The 21,204-nt window shown below is 40.6% G+C and overlaps 1 protein-coding gene across 2 annotated transcripts in view; it reads right to left on the bottom strand.

The window, feature by feature from the left end:
* The window catches only part of SLAIN1 (SLAIN motif family member 1), a 61,878-nt gene that overhangs the window by 27,498 nt on the left and 13,176 nt on the right, over window positions 1–21,204 (bottom strand). For both annotated transcript variants that reach the window (XM_045978487.1, XM_045978488.1), the window contains exon 2: window positions 18,364–18,503. In XM_045978487.1, the coding sequence (XP_045834443.1) occupies window positions 18,364–18,503 (140 nt within the window). The remainder of the gene's footprint in view (window positions 1–18,363; window positions 18,504–21,204) is intronic.

Here is a 21,204-nt window from a genome sequence, read left to right as displayed (position 1 = left end):
GCTATCCTTAGTGAACATTTGTTCAGGATAAGTTAGTTGCATCCATTAGTATACTTGTCACATGTCCATATATGTACCTGTGTTTGTTACATGTTAACACATACTTATGCTCATAAATGTGTTTGTGTTACATGCTAATATATATTTTATGTGTTTCAATATATATTTATATAAACACATTGCCCCAGAACACTGTAATACTCAATATTTAAACTTGCAGTTGTATTCAAAATGTAACAAGTTACAAAAACATGACTTACACACCATCTTTAAGAAACATCAATAAAAGAGGTCATTTACCCCTATAAATAATACCTAGAGTTAATTAATTAGGATTAAGTTTCAAAATGTATGAGGTTTAAAAGAAACTAAGGGACTGTATACATGCAATGGCTGGCAGATAAACATTTATAAATGTTTACTACTTGAATGAGTTATAAAATTTCACCATGAAGGAATATTATTTAACCGCATTTATTCCATAGGGATTCGACTTTTATAATTATTCTTATCTTGAATTTAATGGGTCAAACGTTTTCTAGGTCTTAGTAGTAAAGTAAGACATGCTGGTTCAAGTGTCCAGTCGTCACCATGTAACCACTGGACTTTTTCTACTTCTCAGACCTTAACCAGTCCCAAGACCACATGCCAAACGCTCTTCCCATTGCTCTGCTCTGTGGGTCTTTTCTAACCAGGACAATGGTCTAAGAACTGAAAAATGAGGGTTGGAAAGGGGATATTCTCTGAACTGTCGGCTAACATGTTTTTACTTCATCACTGGTCAAAACGAAAGAAAAGCTGCCAGTTCCAAGCACACATGGACCAAATTCAGTGTTGCCCATCCCCGGAGTGAGCTCTATCTGCAACCGCACAAATGATCAGACTTCCCATCTCCAATTAACGGGGGAGATTAAAAAACACATCTGACTTCAGCAGTAATTAGTCTTCCAAGGCAAGTTTACAAATGCCCTTTTAGAGACCCCATTTTTCCTTAGACTGGATGACTATGGCTTTAATCAAATGTAAGGACAGTGAAAATAGTCACAAAATGTGAGAAGTCAGCCTTTGTGAAAGTCCTAATTTAATCTGAAAAGAACAAGGGAAAAGAGTGACCTAATCATCTGCCAATGATGCGATGTTGTCATGCAGATTCTAGACAGCTGCTCCCAATTTGGACAACAGCCACCGTCAAGCCATGACTGCCAGCCAGAGTGACTTCCAAGTTCCACACGGCTATAACGAGGTAAGTCGAGGAAGACGCTACAGTTCAGTTCTACAAGAAACAGCCTTGATTATCTCATGTCTGAAAACACTGGGCTTCCTCTTCTGAAAGGACAGACTAGATCACCAGTTAGAACCTCCCTGCCCTTGACCATGTCCAGTATGTTAGGAAATGCGAGCCCCACAAGCTACTAGAAAGCCCTGTGCGCTCCTGAATATGAAGAGTAATGGAAACAGAATTTGGATATTCCTTCCTCTTCAGCATCTCCTGGGCTAAAATACTCTTCTTTCAGTAAGGGACACAACACATGTGCTTATAGTCCCATGGGAGAAAAGGCCTCTGACCCCATTAGTCTTGACAAGCAGTAGAAAGTAAGCATATATAATTAAGAACTTAGATGAGGAAAAAACTATTTTCTTGGCCCTAAAAGTAATGGCTGCATGATTTTATTAAAATGCCTGCATATCGGGGTGCCTGGATGGCTCAGTCAGTTAAGCACCCAACTCTTAATTTCGGCTCAGGTCATGATCCCAGGGTCATGAGATCGAGCCCTGTGTCGGGCTCTACATGGAGCTTGCCTAAGATTCTCTCCCTCTCCCTCACCACCAACCCCCCAAATTTAATTAATTTAATTTAATGCCTGCACATGGAAGAATATTAAAATATATACAAAGGTCTAAAACAGGAATCTTTTTCCCTTTCCCACCCAGATCCACTTTCCCGAAGTTTTTGTTTGGGAACTTGAGGACAATTCTGTATTGTATAGTAGTACTATGTGACTTTCAGCAGATAAACCAATATCACCTTGTTGCCCCCTGATTCGTGACTGTGAGAAAGTCACGAATTGAGCCCATGCTAAATCCCTCTTCTCTTTCACTCCTAACTCCAGATCTCACGGTTCTGTTGTTACACTGTCAAGGACTACTAGTTGCCCATTCTGTTGGACAGCTGTGAACAGGACTTTTTTTTTTTTTTTAAAGATTTTACTTACTTATTTGACAGAGATCACAAGTAGGCAGAGAGGCAGGCAGAGAGAGAGAGGAGGAAGCAGGCTCCCTGCCGAGCAGAGAGCCCGATGCGGGGCTCGATCCCAGGACTCTAGGATCATGACCTGAGCCGAAGGCAGAGGCTTAACCCACTGAGCCACCCAGGTGCCCCTGAACAGGACAACTTTAAGGTGATCATTAAGCAACACAGAGGTGGCATTTCAGTGTTCTGATGGAAGATTCGCTCACTTGAGAGCTGAGTATGGTCAGAGGGGCCAGGGAAAGGAAAGGACTTGTCTGGCACCAGACCCCAACCACTGAGCGAAGAACGTCACAAGCTTGAGAGCCTACCCATTTCCTCATCTCCTTGCTCCTGGCCTCTCCTGGGGCACCTCCACAGCCACTCTGTTCCAGACTCATGGATCTCGTGTCCCTGTACTTCCTCTGCCACTGAAACAGGGTACAGATGGTACATTTTCTAAATCTTTGCAGAACCCAAATCCCCTTCCATTTGTCTCCACAATCTATGATATGCCTGGGCACAACATCATAGTTTAAAAATACCTTTCCTCAAAACTACAGACACTGTATTCATTTCCCAGCTAAGCAGTTAGCATTCCTCATGAAATGCCTGAGGTCTATTACACTGCAGATAATGTCTCTTCTTTTTGAACATCTATAGGGTTTTAACCCTGGAAATTCAACCAGGATGTCTGGATTTAGGTCTTTTCTCATATACCTTAGTTCATACCAGGGAGCTGTCTTTGAGCTCAAAGAAATTTTCTTCTATTATTTATTCTTCCTTCCTCTTCACTGTCTGCTGTTCCTGCTTATAGAACTGTTGAAGATTAAAGGTTTGGAATCTGCCCTCCATGTCCCCTAATTTCTCTCATATTTTCTCTTTTTGAGGGGGATCTCTTTTGACAAATATGGATAAGCAGCTTGGTTCCTAGCCCTGTCCAATTTCATACTGCCAAGAAGTTAAAAATGACTACAAATAATGATTTGCTGTTTTTTTCCAGTAATCTCTTCTTACTTAAAGGTGTAGTATTCATTTAAATTGAAGCACGCGGAGCTATTCCCTTAGCTTCTTGTTTCCTACGAAGTCAGCTGATCTGTTTATTTTGTTCATGCTATTAACTTCCCCAAAAAACAAATGAGACTCGGTCCACTGGTCTCTATTTTTGAATACAGACTATGCTTATCTGTATATATAAGTAACCGGCACGAACTACTTCTGCACCAGTATATAGGTATTACCCCGATAGGCCTCCAGCTTAAAAGATGGACAACAGACACTACCTAAACACCTGGATTATTCCATAAGCAAACTTCCCATGAGAGGCCTCAACATGCAGCAGCAGAATGGCTGAGGGTTCCAACGGTGCAAAGGAGGGTGGTCTTTATGCAGGAGTGGAATGCTTTATGAGTTCATCTACAGTCCCCCAGCTCAGTCTACCGTTGGACATCAAAATTTAAGTTCTCTCAAGCTCTGCTTCTCATCAGGGGTAGGGATCCCACGATTAGATCTCTCGGTCTTCTTGAAGAATAGGTATCTGGTTTCTCCGGAAGACTAAACATCCAACTACTTGCAATCACCATCTTTTAGCACACGCCAGCGACTCCTACAGTTGAGTATCCTTTTACTGATCTAACTGAGCTTATTTAAAACTGCCATAAAAATGAACGCTCAGACTGAGCATGCACAGGCACGCGCACACAAACGCACATGCATATATGAATACAGACACGTGTATAATGAGGACGTATCTGAATTTCACTCACACACACACACACCCACACATACCCTGTTCCTCGAAATAAAATTTTACAGCTACAAAATAAAGAAAAAAATTAAATTCACAAATAAAAGCTGACAAGAACTCCAAAACTCCAATGTATGAAACCTGTTACTATATAAGTTTAAAGCGCCATGTATTTTAAGTAATCAAGAAGACCAAAGTTTTATATATATATATATATTTTTTTTTTTTAAGACTTTATATATTTATTTGACAGAGAGAAACAGCAAGAGAGGGAACACAAGCAAGGGGAGTGGGAAAGGGGGAAGCAGGTTCCCCACTGTGCAGGGAGCCCAACTGGGGATTGAGTTTGATCCCAGGAACCTGGGATCATGACCTGAGCCAAAAGCAGAGGCTTAACCACAGAGCCACCCAGGCGCCCTCAAAGTTTTGTATTTTCAAAGTAAATTAAATATCATGAAGAGTGTGGCCATATTTTAAATGACCACTTCTCACAAGAAGTCACACAAGAAATACAGGGTATTAATGGAAGAAAACATTTCTTTTTTTTTTTTTTTTTTTTAAGGATTTTATTTATTTATTTGACAGAGAGAGAGATCACAAGCAGGCAGAGAGGCAGGCAGAGAGAGAGGAGGAAGCAGGCTCCCTGCGGAGCAGAGAGCCCGATGCGGGGCTCGATCCCAGGACCCTGAGATCATGACCTGAGCCGAAGGCAGCGGCTTAATTAATCCACTGGGCCACCCAGGCGCCCCGGAAGAAAACATTTCAAAGTGTATCTAAGTTAAAGAATTCCCTCAACACACACACACACACACACACACACACACACACACACACACACCCCAACAACAACCACCACCACCACCAAAAAAAACCCAACCATGCTCAAAAGCCCAACTTCACTCACATGGCTAATTTCTAAAATTGCCATTTCATTCTCCACATCTTGCCAGACTTAAGAAAGGCTAGTAAAATCAACAGTTCACTTAACAGTGACACTTTCCGTTCAGGGTCATGTCACTCTGCTGAAAACTACGCAAAGGCCTCTGAGCCATCTTAAAGCCCGAAATCCTTAAGCGCCCTGCACATGCCGCATACCTCCCCCGTTACACGCAGAATCCCTGGGCTCCCTTCTTCTCCCTTCACCTCCCTCTACTACACTCCCACCACTTCGGCCTGCCATCTCCTCCCGGGTCAGGAGTCCCACCCCTGCGCCAGACCTTTGCGCTGCCAGCCTGCCATGCTGCGGTCTGGGTCGCCCTCCCGCACCCCCACCACCCATATTAACTCTCTGTACAGCCTAACCCCTGCTGACGTCGCATGCATCCCTGGGAATGCAACTCCTGGCCATCATACCCCTCAGACTCAGGTCCGCCAGCACCATCACGCCTGTTTGAAAGGAACGGAAGAAAAAAAAGAACAAGAGCAGCTACCTGCGCAGTCGGTGATACTAGATTGTTCCTTCTGAAGGAAAAGTCCTGAGCTCGCCTTGCGGCGGAGCCCTCGTCCCTAGCACTGCGCCGGCGTGCAGCAAGGGCCCCGCACCTTTACTGCACGACAAAGCATCTGAATCGTCTCTCCGATCGAGGCCCAGTGTTGCAGAAAATGAGAGGCTACGAATTCTTGCCTAAATGGACAATTTATGGAAAGGTCCCAAGACACAGGCATGAACATCCACCAGAATAAAATTTCACTGCTGTAGAAACAAATTCAGTCAATCGCTAGAACACTATGAAAGCAGCAAACGACTACCGTGGGACTGTCTATTGCTTTATCTGTTCTTCACTGCGGGAAGAAAACAGCGTGTCAATGACAGAGAGTCACTGTAACAAACATTATATGCACGGTCATAAGCTACTGCTTATTTGAATAACTTCCTTGTGCTAGAAATGCAAAATAAAAACAGAACAACAAAAAACACAGAGAAACACATGTAATCGGCAAAAGAAAGGAAAGGAAGAGGGCTGTTCAGGAGTGTCTGGCAAACACATGCCCATGTTGCTGGATATAATGGAACAGAAACCGCAGATTTCATAGGACCACAATCCTTATTGATTTGCTACTTATTGTACCAAGCATCATTCCTAAGACTGAAGCCCACGCTTTGCAACTATTCTGAACATATGAGAAAGCAAAGATGCCATCAAAGGACACAGCCATGACAATGTGTCTTCCATTTCTAGCACACAAGAATAATAAATAGTGGGGCACCTGGGTGGCTCAGGTGGTTAAGCATCTGCCTTCAGCTCAGGTCATGATCCCAGAGTCCTGGAATCGAGCCACACATCGGGCTGCCTGCTCAAGTGGAGAGTCTGCTTCTCCCTTTCCCTCTCTGCCTGCTGCTTTGCCTACTTGTGCTCCTCTCTGTCCAATAAATAAATAAAATCTTTAAAAAATAATAAAAAAAATATCGAATGTCAAGAGACCCCGTCTCTGCAGATGTTGGTATGATTCCAGATTATTCTTCTGATTAGAAAGGGACTCCCTTACAAAGTTTACCTAACATGAACTGCACAGAGTAAGTTTTAATTTTGCGTTCCCAATTTGACAGAACACCTCGAGATTGGAAACATGAGCTGACGAAGATAGCATCTCAGGCCAGGCAAGGAGAGGCTGGATGGGGTCCAGGAGACAGACACTCAATAACTTCCTAATGTTTCAGTTCAATCTGTGCGGCTTTTAACAAATGAAAAGACCACCTTGAGAGCACTGGATTAGTCGACAACTTTCTTTTCCATTGGCTGAATTTAGAGAGGAATGCTACATCATAACAACCAAGGCAAGCACAGGAACTGGTATCATAGGAAGATAAAAGAAAAACTCAGTTAAGAAGCAATATCTAGGGGCGCCTGGGTGGCTCAGTGGTTTAAGCCGCTGCCTTCGGCTCAGGTCATGATCTCGGGGTCCTGGGATCGAGTCCCGCATCGGGCTCTCTGCTCGGCAGGGAGCCTGCTTCCCTCTCACTCTCTCTGCCTGCCTCTCTGCCTACTTGTATCTCTCTCTGTCAAATAAATAAATAAAATCTTTAAAAAAAAAAAAAAAAAAAAAAAAAAGAAGCAATATCTATTTCCATGTGCTTAGCATATAATCCCGGAGGAAATGAAAGATGCTCATAAGGAAACATGACCCAAGGCAGTAACTGTGTAGGGCTACACTCTTTGTGAAAACTATACCCACACTCCTCAAATGTGACCTGTCCTGATTCAATAGTTATGGATATTCAAGGATCTTCAGGCCAGATAAGCTTTTATTAACTGGCCCCAAATTAACTAAGCCACATACTGGGTGCTTCAAATTACTCAGATAAGTTTTGTTTTTTTTTTTTTTTTTTTTTTTATCATTATTTGGCTATTTAACATCCCAGCCTCATGACATGGACTCACCAAAGGCTCTCAATTAGCCTTATTTCAATTTAGGGTGTCACGTGAGTTAAGGCTCATGAAATTTCTATGGGTGTTTGTTATATACAGTCTACAGGGTGGGGGAAAGGGCGCCTGGATGGCTCAGTCAGTTAAGCATCTGCTTCCCGCTCAGGTTGTGATCCTGAAGTCCTGGGATCGAGCCCCCAAACAGGCCCCCTGGCTCGGTGAAGAGTCTGGAGTCTGCTTCTCTCTATGCTGTCCAATCCCCCCCACACCTACGCCGTGTTCTCTCTCGCTCTCTAATAAATCTTAAAAAAATAAAAAAGTGGGGGAAGTGATGAAGAACAGAGAAAAGCATGTCAGAGATGGAATACATATCAAAGAAGAAGCAGAAGAAAAAGGAATAGTTAATGAAGTTGCTTTACACTTTCTACTGTTCTTAAATGATACTCAAAACTTTCCAATCTGGGATCCCAACTCTTAACAGATATGTTGATTTATAGGTAGAGAAAACAACCCCCCCCACCCTCCCAAAGAAAATAATGCTATTAGTTTCCTATAAAGTATAAACAGCCAAACTAAGATGATTCCTTTATGTTCTGGTTCACATTCTGAATAAACAACTGCACAGTAGGATTGTGTCCACATAATCACATAGCATTTCACACTTATTGAAGTAATGTTACTTTCAACACTGCCTGAAATCTTTCTAATAGCCCTGTGAAATCTGTTAAATGTCCCCACTTACTAGGCAACAGGCTAGAAACAAGTGATGTGCTTTCTTTCTTTCCTTAACTAAAATGTAACAACGAGCTAATACTTCACACCTGTCAGATTGGCTGGCGTAGAAAAAACAAGAAAAAACAAGTGTTGGCGAGGATGTGGAGAAAAGGGAACTCTTGTGCACTACTGGTGGGAATGAAATTGGTGTAGCCGCTGTGGAAAATATCACGGAGATTCCTCAAAAACTTAAAAATAGAAGCATTATACAATCCAGCAATTCCACTTCTACATTGCCCAAAGGAAAAAACACTAATTCAACAAGATATATGTACTCCTATGTTCCCTGCAGCATGATCTGCAAAGGGCAGGACATGGAAGCGATCTAAGCATCCACGGACAGATGAATGGATACAGGAGACATGGTGTGTGTACACACATACACACACACACACACAGATACTACTCAGCAATAAAAAAGAATTAAATCCTGTCATCTGAAACAACATGGGAGGGAGGGTATTATGTTAAATGAAATAAGACAAAGACAGACAAATACTGTATGATTTCACTTATTATGTGGAATCTAAAAAGCAAAACAAATGAACAAAGAAACAGACTCAAATACAGAGAACAAACTGCTGGTTGCCAGGAGGAAAGTGGGGGGAGGGGTGGTTTGAAACAGGTAAGGGGATTAAAGAGGCACAAACATTCAGTTATAAAATAAGTCGGGGGACCACGACCTGCTCTTAATCAGAGTTAAGGAACCGGAGGCCTAGTGAGCCCGATGTCTAACTACTAAATCAAAATGCCTCCCACCATATTCATTCACTCAACAATTATCACTCAATACGGACCACGGGGCAGGAACTGTTCTAGGCACAGGGTGGGTCAATAGCAGCGAACAAAACAGACTCAAATATCCACCCCCAACACTAACTTTTTTTTTTTAAGATTCTATTTATTTATTTGACAGAGATCACAAGTAGCCAGAGAGGCAGGCAGAGAAAAGAGGGAGGAGGCTCTGTCGAGCAGAGCCAGATGCGGGGCTCGATCCCAGGACCCTGGGATCATGACCTGAGCTGAAGACAGAGGCTTTAACTCACTGAGCCACCCAGGTGCCAACACTAACATTTTAATGAGCACCATCAGGTAATTCTTTCTAGCTGGGCTAGTTGGATGTCATTTACAACAACGATGTTCAATTAGATTCTTTGCTCACATAAGAAATTTAAAAGTATTCAAATTAATAAATCATAAAAAAAAATTCAGAACTTAAATCATGTTTGAGAATGTATTAAGCTTTGGTAATCCAAAAGGAAACTGAAGGGCGGGCCCCTATCATCAGATGCTTCTTCATCAAGTTGGAAAGAAGGCATAGATACATTAAAAATTAAGTAAAAAGATGCTCACAAAACAAGACACTTCCAAATGGAAAGTAACATTGTTAGGACCATTTTCAAAGAGCAAAACCAACCAAGATACTGAATATGTCTAAGACTGTATATTCTAATCAGGGTCCAATGCAGATTAAAAAGTACTGAAAGATGGCACCTGGGTGGCTCAGTGGGTTAAGCATCCCCGTTCGGCTCAGGTCATGATCCCAGGGTCCAGGGATTACATCTCCCAACCAGCTTCTTCCTCTGACCCTCCCCCCTCTCTTGCTTTCTCTCTCTCTCTCAAGTAAATAAAATCTTGGGGAAAAAAATACTGAAAGATTTAACTTTCAATGATGAATTATTTTAACATTACTTTCTGTACATTATCCAAAAAAGCTATTTACATTTTCAAATGTATTAGGAAACAGATCTGATATTTAAGCCTTTCTTATGTCTGCTATATAAACATCCTTAATTATTGCCTGACAACAACCATAGAAAACAAACATAAAAGTAGAAGAGGGTGAGAAAGCTTAAGTAACTGGACAGTGTCGACCACTTGATATAGAGGACCTTATAAATTATGAAATTTGGTAAGAAAAGACCACTCTGGAACAGCAGAAAATAAGTTTTGGATCTCATTCTTCTAATAAACTTCCAGTTTAATTAAGTTTCAATTAAAATATTAATTGACCTAGTCAACTGAGAATTTGGGGGCATCAGATACATATTAGTCGTGTGTGTGTGTGTATACACCTTATACAGAAAGTAATCTTTCAGCAATATCTTTAAAAAGCTCTTAAATGCAGGTGCTGTCTTCCAATAAAATTAAATAATGAAACATTCCTTTCTGTGCCTCGTTTTCTCCAGAAAAACAAACTTTCTTCAGAAGGGTAGGATTTTAATAAGCCTGTTCTCACAACCTCAACAAAACATGAACACTTCCCATACATACTCCCATAATTTTACCAAGTTTTGTTACCTTCCCTAGATCCAGGGTCACGAGGCTGTCAGAGCGTGAAGGCTATGTGAAGACCCTCCCGGAGAAGGCTGACAGCAAGAAGAGAGACAGGGGCCCTTCCCAAAGTCACAATGCACGTGAACTCATTAGCAGCTGCACAATTAGTGACAACCTTGGAAGAAACGCTATCCAACGTACCCACAGAAACCGAGGTTGACAAGCCCGACCTCATATGTGTTCCCAGGGAAATTTACTTCTTAAGCAGGGAGACCGCTAACTTGCTCTCTAATTAAGGCACCATCTATTTTTGAATGCCCAGTGGAGAAACTCTCCCTACCCCTTGGTTAAGAAGTGCTAGAGACAGGAAAAGAAAGACAAAGGGGAGAAAACTATCCTTTCAAAAAAATCTCATCTCTCATCTGTCCTGGTAACAGCAGTGGAGGTCTTACCAAAGGTCTTTAAATTCCAGGAGGGGGAAGGGGGCAGGGAGCATATAGGCACTTATCATTTTGCAACAAAATACAGTAAGATAAGTAAAAACTATTTCAAGGTAAACAAGCTTGTGAAGGGTAAAACACGGCCGCAAACTCATGCTTCACAGGATGCTGATAAGCGAGAGATGGCTGGCGACGAAAGAGTGCAAAGACTCCACCTCACCTTAAAATGTTCAAAACCAAAACTGAAAATGTAACAGCAGTAACTGTAATGTTTAACTCAAAAAGAATTAAACAAAAATTTATTTATTTTAGCAACAGCATCCGTTAAGGTGTCCGGTTCCCTTCTGGCCAGTGTGACAAAACAAAGTCACTGTCCTGGGGCAATTTATATTAAAATGAAGGGCAACAACTTGATCTCAAAGAAAATGCTCAATATTTGTTACTTGGAAATGCTGATTAAGAGAGACATGAGATCTAAACAAGTGTTTTATTAGAATTATTTGAAAGTTCTAAAATACGGAATGCTCACATTATCCCAATTAAATATTTATGCTATAATAGGAATAAAGTTTAAACCACAATTTCTAGTATCAGTTAATTAGCTGTCAGGGACGAAGGACTCCCTTAACTGGAAGCCAGTAAGAATTGGTATTGAAGACTAAATATTAAGTCCTCCCTATTCTCCTACAAAACCACACAAGACTTTTTTGAGGACTCTATACTCTTCCCCCCAGTGGCTGCACCAGTTTCATTCCCACTAACAGCACACAAGGGTTCCTTTTCCTCCACTTCCTTGCCAACACTTGTTTCTTGTGTTTTTGATTTTAGCCATTCTGATGGGTGTGAGGAGTTTAAGGTTTAATTTGCATTTCCCTGACTATGAAGGATGCTGAGCACCTTTCCACGTGTCTGCAGGCCAGCCATCTGTCCATCTTCGGCAAAACGTTTATTGGGGTCAGTCCTCTGCCCGTTTTTAATTGCATTATTTCGTTTCCTTGGTGTTGAGTTGCAAAAGTTCTCTATATTTTGGATATTCACCCCTTACTGGATAGATCATTTCCAAGTATCTGCTCTCATTCAGTAGGCTGCCTGTTTGGTTGATGGTTTCCTTCACTGTGTGAAAGGTTTTCATTTTAGTGTAGTCCACTTTGGTTTTTGTTTCTCTTGCCTGAGGAGACATATCTAGAAAAATGTTTCTACAGCTGATGTCAAAGAGACTACTGCCTATGTTTTCTTCTAGGAATTTTATGGCTTCGGGTCTCACAGTTAGGTCTTTAATCATTTTGAGTTTATGTCCATGTTGGTTTAAGGAAGTGGCCAGTTTCATTCTTTTGCATGTAGCTGTCCAGTTTTCCCTGCACCATTTGTTGAAGAGACTGTCTTTCCCTCATTGTATATTTTTGCCTCTTTGTCATAGATTAATTGACCATGAAGCATGGCTTTATTTCTGGGTTCTCTATTCTGTTCCATTGACCTACACACCTATTTTTATGCCACTACCATACTGTTTTAATTCATACAGCTTTGTAGTGTATCTTGAATCTAGTATTGTGATACCACAAGCTTTGTTCCTCTTTTTCAAGATTGCTTTGGCTATTCAGGGCCCTCTGCGGTTCCACACAAATTTCAGAATTTTTTGTTCTAGTTCTGTGAAAATACTGTTAGTATTTTGATGGAGATTGCAGTACATCTGCAGATTGCCTTGGGTGATATGGATAGTTTAAAAACACTGGTTCTGTATCCATGAGCATGGACTATCTTTCCACTTCTTTGTCTCATCTTCAATTTCTTTCATCAGTGTTCTATGTTTTCAGAGTATACAGATCTTTCACTTCCTTGATTAAGTGTAGTCCTAGGTATTTTATTATTTTTGGTGTCAATTAAAACTGGGATTGTTTTCTTCTCTTTCTGCTACTTCATTATTAGTGTATAGAAATGCAACAGATTTCTGCATATTAATTTTGTGTCCTCCGACTTTACTGAATTAATTTATCAGTTCTAGTGGTTTTTGGTGGAGTCTTCAGGGTTTTCTATATATACTATCATGTCATCTGGAAATAGTAAAAGTTTTCCTTCTTCCTTACAAACTTGGATGCCTTTTATTTCTTTTTCTTATCTGACTGCTGTAGCTAGGACTTTAAAAATAGAATTACCCGATGATCCAATAATTCCAGTAAATACTGGCTATTTACCCAAAGAATATGAAACCACTAATTTGAAAACATATACACACTCCTATGTTTAATGCAGCATTATTTACAAAAGTCAACATATGAAAGCAACCCAAGTGTCCACTGATAGATGAAGGGATAAAGAAGATATGGTATATATACAATGTAATATTACTCAGCCATAAAGAATGAAATCTTACCATTTGCAACAACATGGATAGAGCTAGAGAGTATTATGCTAAGTGAAGAAACTCAGAGAAAGACACATACCAAATGCTTTCACTCACATAGAATTTAAGAAACAAAACAAAAGAATACGGAAGAGACCACGAAACAGACTCTTAAATACAGAGAACTGGTGATGATCAGAAGGGTGGGGGTATGTGTGAAACAGAAAAAGGGAATCTACGAATACACATATCTTGATGAATCTTGAGAAATTACAGAATGGCTAAATCACTATATTGTACACCTGAAACTGTCAGTTATACTTAAACAAACAATACAATTAATCATAAAAACACACTAGAATGACATCTAAACTCCAAGTCTTCTAAACCTGCAAATGAGATGGAACAGGAGAGGAGTCACTATCAGTCTGAGAAGTTCACTTCATTTCGAAATGGAAAATGGATAAACATTAGGTAACGGACTTGGGTTCTGACATTCTCTGCTCTAGGGGCCCACAGTGGGGACAAGCCAACAAGAGCTGGAATGTTCTGGAATTGGATGTACAGCCTACCGCTGAGGGCAGAGAGCTTTATAGTGAGGCAAAAACAGGATGACTGTTTAGGAAAATACTTGGACCCTCAGCTTCCTCCCCCCTCCTCTCCAAGCAGCTGCTCCTCTCTCGCTTATATTGCTTAAATAAGACAAAATGAAAACCTACTACATTTAAAATACCTTACACAAATAAGGGTCCCTTACAAACATGGGAGGATTAAGTGAAGGTCTGGGTACGAGAAGGCTAACTCAATGAGGGCATGGACTTCTCATCTGTTTGGCCACTGCTGCATCCCCATTCCCTACAAAGTGTCTAGCACACAGTGTGTACTTAATAGACATGCAGCAGAGGAGTTCAAAGAGGAGTTGTTGGTTTTTTTTTTTTTTAAGGTTTTATTTATTTATTTGAGAAAGAGAGAATGAGAGAGAGAAAGAGCATCAGAGAGGAGAGGGTCAGAGGGAGAAGCAGAGTCTCTGCTGGGCAGGGGGCCCAATGCGCGACTCAATCTCAGGACTCCAGGATCATGACCTGAGCTGGAGGCAGTTACTTAACCAACTGAGCCACCCAGGTATCCCTCAAAGAAGAGTTTTTAAAATCTCCAAGAAAAGAGAACATCAGTAGCATGGATAGGAAACAGGACAGAATATAAAAATCTGAACATCAATCCAGGAGATTCAACATCTGACTAAAAGGAGTATCTAGAATGAAAGAAAGGGGAAAACTGGAGGACAGGAGGGATTTACAGAGAAAGAAATCAGGACATTTTGCAGAACTCAAGCTTTCTGCTTAAAATGCCCACCAGCACAAAAAAATTAAAATGTCATGTACTAGAAATTAAAAGATTCTGAGATTCTATCTAAAAGGTATTTTATTCTTGAATAAATCCTTTAAAAAATCTATTAATCAATTTATTGATTTATTTTGAGAGAGAAAGAGATAGAAAGAGAGCACAAGTAAGGAGAAGAGGGAGAGGCAGGTTCTACACAAACAGGGAGCCTGATGCAGGGCTCAATCCCAGAACCCGATGATCATGACCTGACCTGAAAGCAGATTCTTAACCGAATGAGCCACCCAGGAACCCCTAAAAGTTATTTTAAAGAAAGCTCACAGGAATCAGAAATGAGAATGGTTCAGGACCTTCCACAGCAATCCCAAAGCTGAAATATAATGAAATAACATCTTCTATACTCTGTTGGACATGGTTTCCAACCTAGAATTCTACACCCAGCTCAAAGAACAATCAAAACTGAAGATATAATGAAGACATTTTCAGACACGTGAGGTTCTCAAATTTTCCCTCCCCCATTTCCTCTTTCCTCTCCTGTTCCCTGAAAAGGCAACAGGATTATGCATTCTACACAGAGAGGAAACATAAGGAAAAGGGAGCCCTGGCATCTGAGACACAGGCAGGCTACACTGAGGAGTGGAGAGAATTCCCAGGAAGAGGACAGCAGCTCTGGGGGCGGGGAAGGGGCAGGTGGGCATCCTGCAGAGAAGCAGTTCAGAGCCAGGCAGGGGATCAGAGGGAGACACCAGCAGGAACAGTTAAAAAAAAAAAAAAAAAAAAAAAAAAGGGAAATAAAACAATAACACCCTTGGTGGATTTGTTTGCCCTCACTGTACCAGTGGTCAGTTCATTTGGAGAATCTGGGGGTAAATTAATGACAAAAACCAAAAACAGTAAGTAAGTGTCTTTCCACGATTAACTCTAGGAAAAATAAAAGGTTAGACCAAAAAAGAGAAACATAACAATAAAAATACAGCATGGCTGAGATATGATTATTTGTATTGTGATCAATATTAATGTATCCCCAAATTGGTAAAAAGCTACATGGGAAGGAAGATAGTGCAGAGAGAAAGTATAAGGGGAAAAGAGTGTTTGAAGAATTAAACCTTCAACATCCAAAGTAATAAGCTGACAACTCAAGCCACAGCCACATGGGCATGGGAATCATGAGAGATAAATAGCAAAACCACAACAAATAGCTCTTGTTAAGTAACCACATCTGGGTAATCACATGGGCATGAGAGCCGGGGTAGCAATCTGCTATTTTCCTTACAATATCCGTAAGATTAATACTTTCTAAACTATAGACAAATTGCCCTATAAAAGTTAAATTTCAAAAAAAATTTCATCCAAAGAACAATCTATTGTAGACTCTGACTTCTTATCTCATGAATGGATTAGTGATTTTCAGAACAAAAGCATTTAGTCTCACGGCAGGAGAGGATTTAGATGTAGATACAAATTTTGGAAAACACTAAGGTAGGTTTTGAAAAGCTAGTTTTCTACTTAAACTCTTACATGAAATTGAAATACATTACATTATGAATAAAACTACAGCACATTAATGCACGTCCTCATGACCTCACCATTCTGCTTTAGGCCCTCGTCAATGAAGGGAAAATTAGCTAATCAAGCACTTAGTCTCAAATCTCAAAAGCAGCCACCAATAAAAATTAATTACATTAAATTGAACAAAGCCTCTATTTTTTAAATCAACTTTGTATATAACTCTTCCTGTGTGCAAATGAAACAGAGGTCACAAACTGTGGCCTGGGAGGCCCCAATCCAACCTCCCCCCAGCTCTGTAACACCTACCAGCTAAAAATGGTTTTTATGGGTTTGTTATTTTTTTAATGGTTAAAAATATTTTGTGACACATGGGGAAAAAAAATCATGAGAACTCAAATCTCAGTATCCACAGATAAAGGTTTATTGGAACACAGCCTTGTTTGTTAATGTTTGCCTCTATGGCTGCTTTTTACTGATGGTAGAGAATGCGTGGCCTGCAAAGCCTAAGATACTTGCTATCAGGTCCCTTTCAGAAAAAATATGTTGACCCCTGAACTAAAGGATTCTAGTTCTGAATTTCATTTGAATTTTATATATTCAAATAAAATTGAGCAAATTCATATATTAAAATGTCCATATAAACAGTCCTTGAATCAAGAGATGTTAGAGACAGTTTATACAGCTATTAAATCCAGAGGGATTTAATGGTTCTCTCAGGGTCAGTCGGGTAAAGGGGAACAGAGTGAAGGTTGGAGTTTGCTGCCTCACAGGGCTGCTCTCTTAGATAAGCACGTGTTGCCAACATTTTTACTCTAATGCTACTCCTTTGTTCCTACTCCACCCTTCAACTTCTTACTAAATCACTCATTTTGCTTTAGTTAAAATGTCAATAAAATGTGCCTTTTGGGGTGCCTGGGTGGCTCAGTGGGTTAAAGCCTCTGCCTTCGGCTCGGGTCATGATCCCAGGGTCCTGGGATCGAGCCCAGCATCGGCCTCTCTGCTCCGCGGGGAGCCTGCTTCCTCCTCTCTCTCTGCCTGCCTCTCTGCCTACTTGAGATCTCTGTCTGTCAAATAAATAAATAAAATCTTAAAAAAAAAAAAATCATACAATTCTAAAATGTGCCTTTTAATTCGACGTTTCCCAAATATTTAAAACTAATTTCTGCTGATACTTAATTATGACTGTGCCAAAAAAGCAGCAGAGACCACTGATGAAGGATAGTCTTGAGGGTCGGGGAGACCCAGCTTCCGGTTCAGTCCCTGGGATATCACTCTGGCCCCAATAATCTTCCGACCTTCTCTCAACTTCACCTGTCCCTTCCCTAAAAGTGAGTGTGTCCCTGGCTCAGAGGCGTGTGGTTAGACTGAATAAAAGGAAGAAGGCAAGAATCGAACGCACTGATGGTCACAGAATTCAGAGCTCAAGAAGTGTTACCTATTACCCTCTGTCTCATGTCCAGATTTTGATACCCATCATTATCCCTGAAGGGCTTCACAGGTAGTGTTCGCAAACTTTACTGTGTGCCACAATCACGGTGGTGAACTTGTCAGTGCAGCTTCCCTCAGCCCTATCCCCAGGGACTCTGATTATTTAATCTGGAAAAGGCAGGAATCTGCATTTCCAAGCTCAAGTGTGATTTGGATACAGGGAGTCCGTGGAATGGAAACAGTGCCCCTAGGTAATGAAAAAGATACCAAGAGGTTAAGAGATGAGCAAAAGCCTCAGTGATCATAGTCTTAATTAAATACAAAATAACGAAAAGCTAAGGACTATAATTCCTTTGTTATTTTTCCTTCCACAACAGTACTCTCTTTTTTTCTTTTTTGGCCTTAAACTTATGTTCAGCCCTGTAAGTTAACTAATGTTATATACAGTATGAAGATCATTCCCCAGTATATAAAGATTAGGACTTCCAGTTATGCAACCAATTAAATACGTATGGAACTCAAAAAGGTCAATACTCAGGTCTCAGTGAAACTTCCCTTTTTCTATCTTGGATTTCAGCCACACCACCTGTTGCTGTCCCCAGAAAATTTAAGGCTAAACCATTTTACTTATTGGTATATTTGCATATAGAAAGAAAAAAAAAACACAGAAAAATAATATGCATTCCTACCTTTCACTACAAACTGAAACAAGCTAAGAATGTAGCTAAAAACAAGCATGAAACTATATTCTACCTTGAGAATGTCTGATGTGGGATGAGTGTGGAGCAAATCGCATGCAACAGCTGCCCCTCTGGGTAAGGCTTTTCCTTTGAAGTGTCAATTCCAAAACCAGCAACTAACAGAGCTGACAGTGGCAAGAATCTGAGAACATAGATATACAGGCTCGAAATTACCTTGCTCCAGTCTAAAGCACAGGGAACGCCTTGCTGCTTCCATCTCCGGAGTCGGGTTATCTAGGACGTGTCTACACCACTGCAAAGGGCTCAGGGATTTCTCTGATGATGTGAATGTCTTTGAAGAGCCAACGTATAACCTTAAAAAAAGAAATCTACATTATAGGTATTATATAGGTATATGGACATGACCTCCCTTCTAGGGAAAACAACATGTATTTCACAGTTTCTACGGACACAAAACTCACATTGGATTACTTCAAATACCAAAATTATTTTTTAACAGGCAAATACCCCCAAATAAAATGTAATGCTTTCTGTAGCTAGGTGGGAAGGAGGACTTCAAAACCCTATGAGAAACTATGTCTCAGAGTCTGAGATCGGAGGCTTTTGCTACTGAACTAGCCTGGAACGGACACCATGATGACCTGACTACCTCACTTGTGTTTGTAGAAATGAACACTTTCATCTCTTTCTTTGGTAGCAGAGTGTTACGTGAACTGGGCTAATATATGTAAACATGACATGACGAACTAGACAAATTTTATGTACTTTTAAAAAAAAGTCTAAAAATTAGTGAAAGTCCATTGATTCTCTCAACCCTTAAATAATCAGGTATCTACCCCCACCCCATCTCAAATCTGTACTAAACTTGGGATGTGCTTCTTTCTCACAAAAGCCAAACAGCTTTCAAAGATGTTTTAGGAAAAATTCGCTTTCATCATCTATAACATTACACAGAATTCAAAATAACCACCATGAGGCACTTTAAGTTAAAGATTTTCTCTCTGACATATGGTGCTGAGGTAAACTATAGCATATTTTCAGTCACAGGGTTATACAAAAAAAGTTCATCTTTTTAGCTGACTTAAAAAAGGAAGAGAAATAATTATAATCACTGCTTCTAGTAATTAACTTATTTATGAAGCTGGATTGTAATTATAAATCACACTAAAGTAACACTCCTTTGAACAAAGTTACCATAATTCTAACGAGTACATGTTCTTAAAATACCATACTTCACTATTCACGCTCATGCCAATGTAGTCAGGATCCCCACCTGTCAAAATAATTTCTCAGTTACCCAAGACAGTTGGGGAATGGTACTGTTCAGTAATTATCCTCACAGATCAGAGGCTGGCAAACTTTTTCTGTAAAGGGAGAGCTAGTACACACTTGGCCTTCATGGGACACAGGCTCTGTCACAACCACTCAATTCCACTAGGGCAGCCCCAAAGCACCACAGAGGGTACGCAAGGTGAATAGTAGGCTGTGTTCCTATAAACCATTTATAGACACTGAAACTTGAACTTCCCATAATTTTCAATGTCATAAAATAGTAGTCTTTCGCCTTTTTTTCCCCAGTCATTTAAAAATGTCTAGCTGCCAACCATACAAAACACGCAGCAGGGCCAACTTGCCCCAAGACACAGTCTGCTAACTCCTGTTACAGGTGCAGATTCTAAAACACCGTTTCATCCATTCAGGAGTTCCTCGGTGGACCACAGTGGTCCTCCTTTCATCAGGAGTATATGGATTAGTTGAAAATTCTTATTCTTGGGCACACCTCAGTCTACTATGACAAGATTAATATCCACCTATGTAAATCCATCCTTTCCACCACCACCACCACCCCCCCCTTGCTAAAAGACCCCTGAAGAGTCCAGTGTTGCGTAGCTCACGCTAATTCCCCAAATTCAGGCTAGCCTAAGTCAGCTGTTCTCAACCTCTGGTGCATCGAAGTCTCTTATTGGGTTGTTAAAACACAAATTGCTAACACTCAACTGCAGACAGGTCTAATCTACCTGATTCAGAAGGCTTGGGCTGTGGTCAAAGAACGTGACTGTCTGACAAGTTTCCAGGTGATGCTCATACTGCTGTCTGGAGACCTCACCTGGAGATGGATGCACCGGGCTAAGCCAATCTGAGTCATTGCGGCATTCCTGTTTGCCCCATCACTAGCTTAGGCACAAGTTCTGGATACAATTCTAGCCGCTAAAAACTAATGGGAAATATTCTGATGGGCACATGGGCAAGTTTCTCACGTGTAAGGTTGGCACAAAAGACCCATTTATATGCTTGCCTACAGCACACGCACGTATGTTGTAATACCCACAGTGAAAAGTCTAGGCCCATAAGGTTTCACTGCTGAATTCTACCAAATACCACAGAGAAAAGAAATTGAAGACCAATATCCCTCATAAGCACAGAAGCAAAAATCTGGATATTTTAGCAAATTGAGTCCAACCACATATAAAAGGGATACTTCATTGTTACGAAGTGGGGTTTATCCCAGGAATGAAAGGTTGGTTTAACAGTCAGTGGAGCTTACCATAGAAAAGGCATGATAATCTCAACAACAAAAAAGCATCTGACATTCACCCCTGATTAAAACAAACAACAACAACAAAAAAAAACAAAAAAACTCTCAGCAAATTAAGAAGGAAACACTTTCTGATGAAAGGTATGTCCAAAAACAGCATTCTTAACAGTGAAAGGCTGAATGCTCTTCCCCTAACATCAGGAACAAAACAAGGACTAGAGGTTCTAGCTAGTGCAATCACACAATAAATTAAAACATTTAGACTGGAAATTAGTCAATCTATCTTTATTCAGAGATGACATGATCATCTCTGTAAAAAATCTGAGGAACCTACAAAAAAGATACTCAAACTAATGATGGAGTTTAGGAAAAAAGACTCTAGCATACCAGATTAACACACTACAGTTAACTGTATGTCTATGCTAGTGACAATCAGTATTTTTGAAATTCCACTTCCCATTTACACCAAAACCACAAGATGCCTAAGGATAAAACTGACAAAGGATGTCAAGCCCCAT

This window comes from Meles meles, chromosome 14 (assembly GCF_922984935.1).
Source record: "Meles meles chromosome 14, mMelMel3.1 paternal haplotype, whole genome shotgun sequence".
NCBI lineage: Eukaryota > Metazoa > Chordata > Mammalia > Carnivora > Mustelidae > Meles > Meles meles.
Note: the sequence above shows the minus strand (reverse complement) of the source record. Positions and strands in the feature narration are given on the sequence as shown.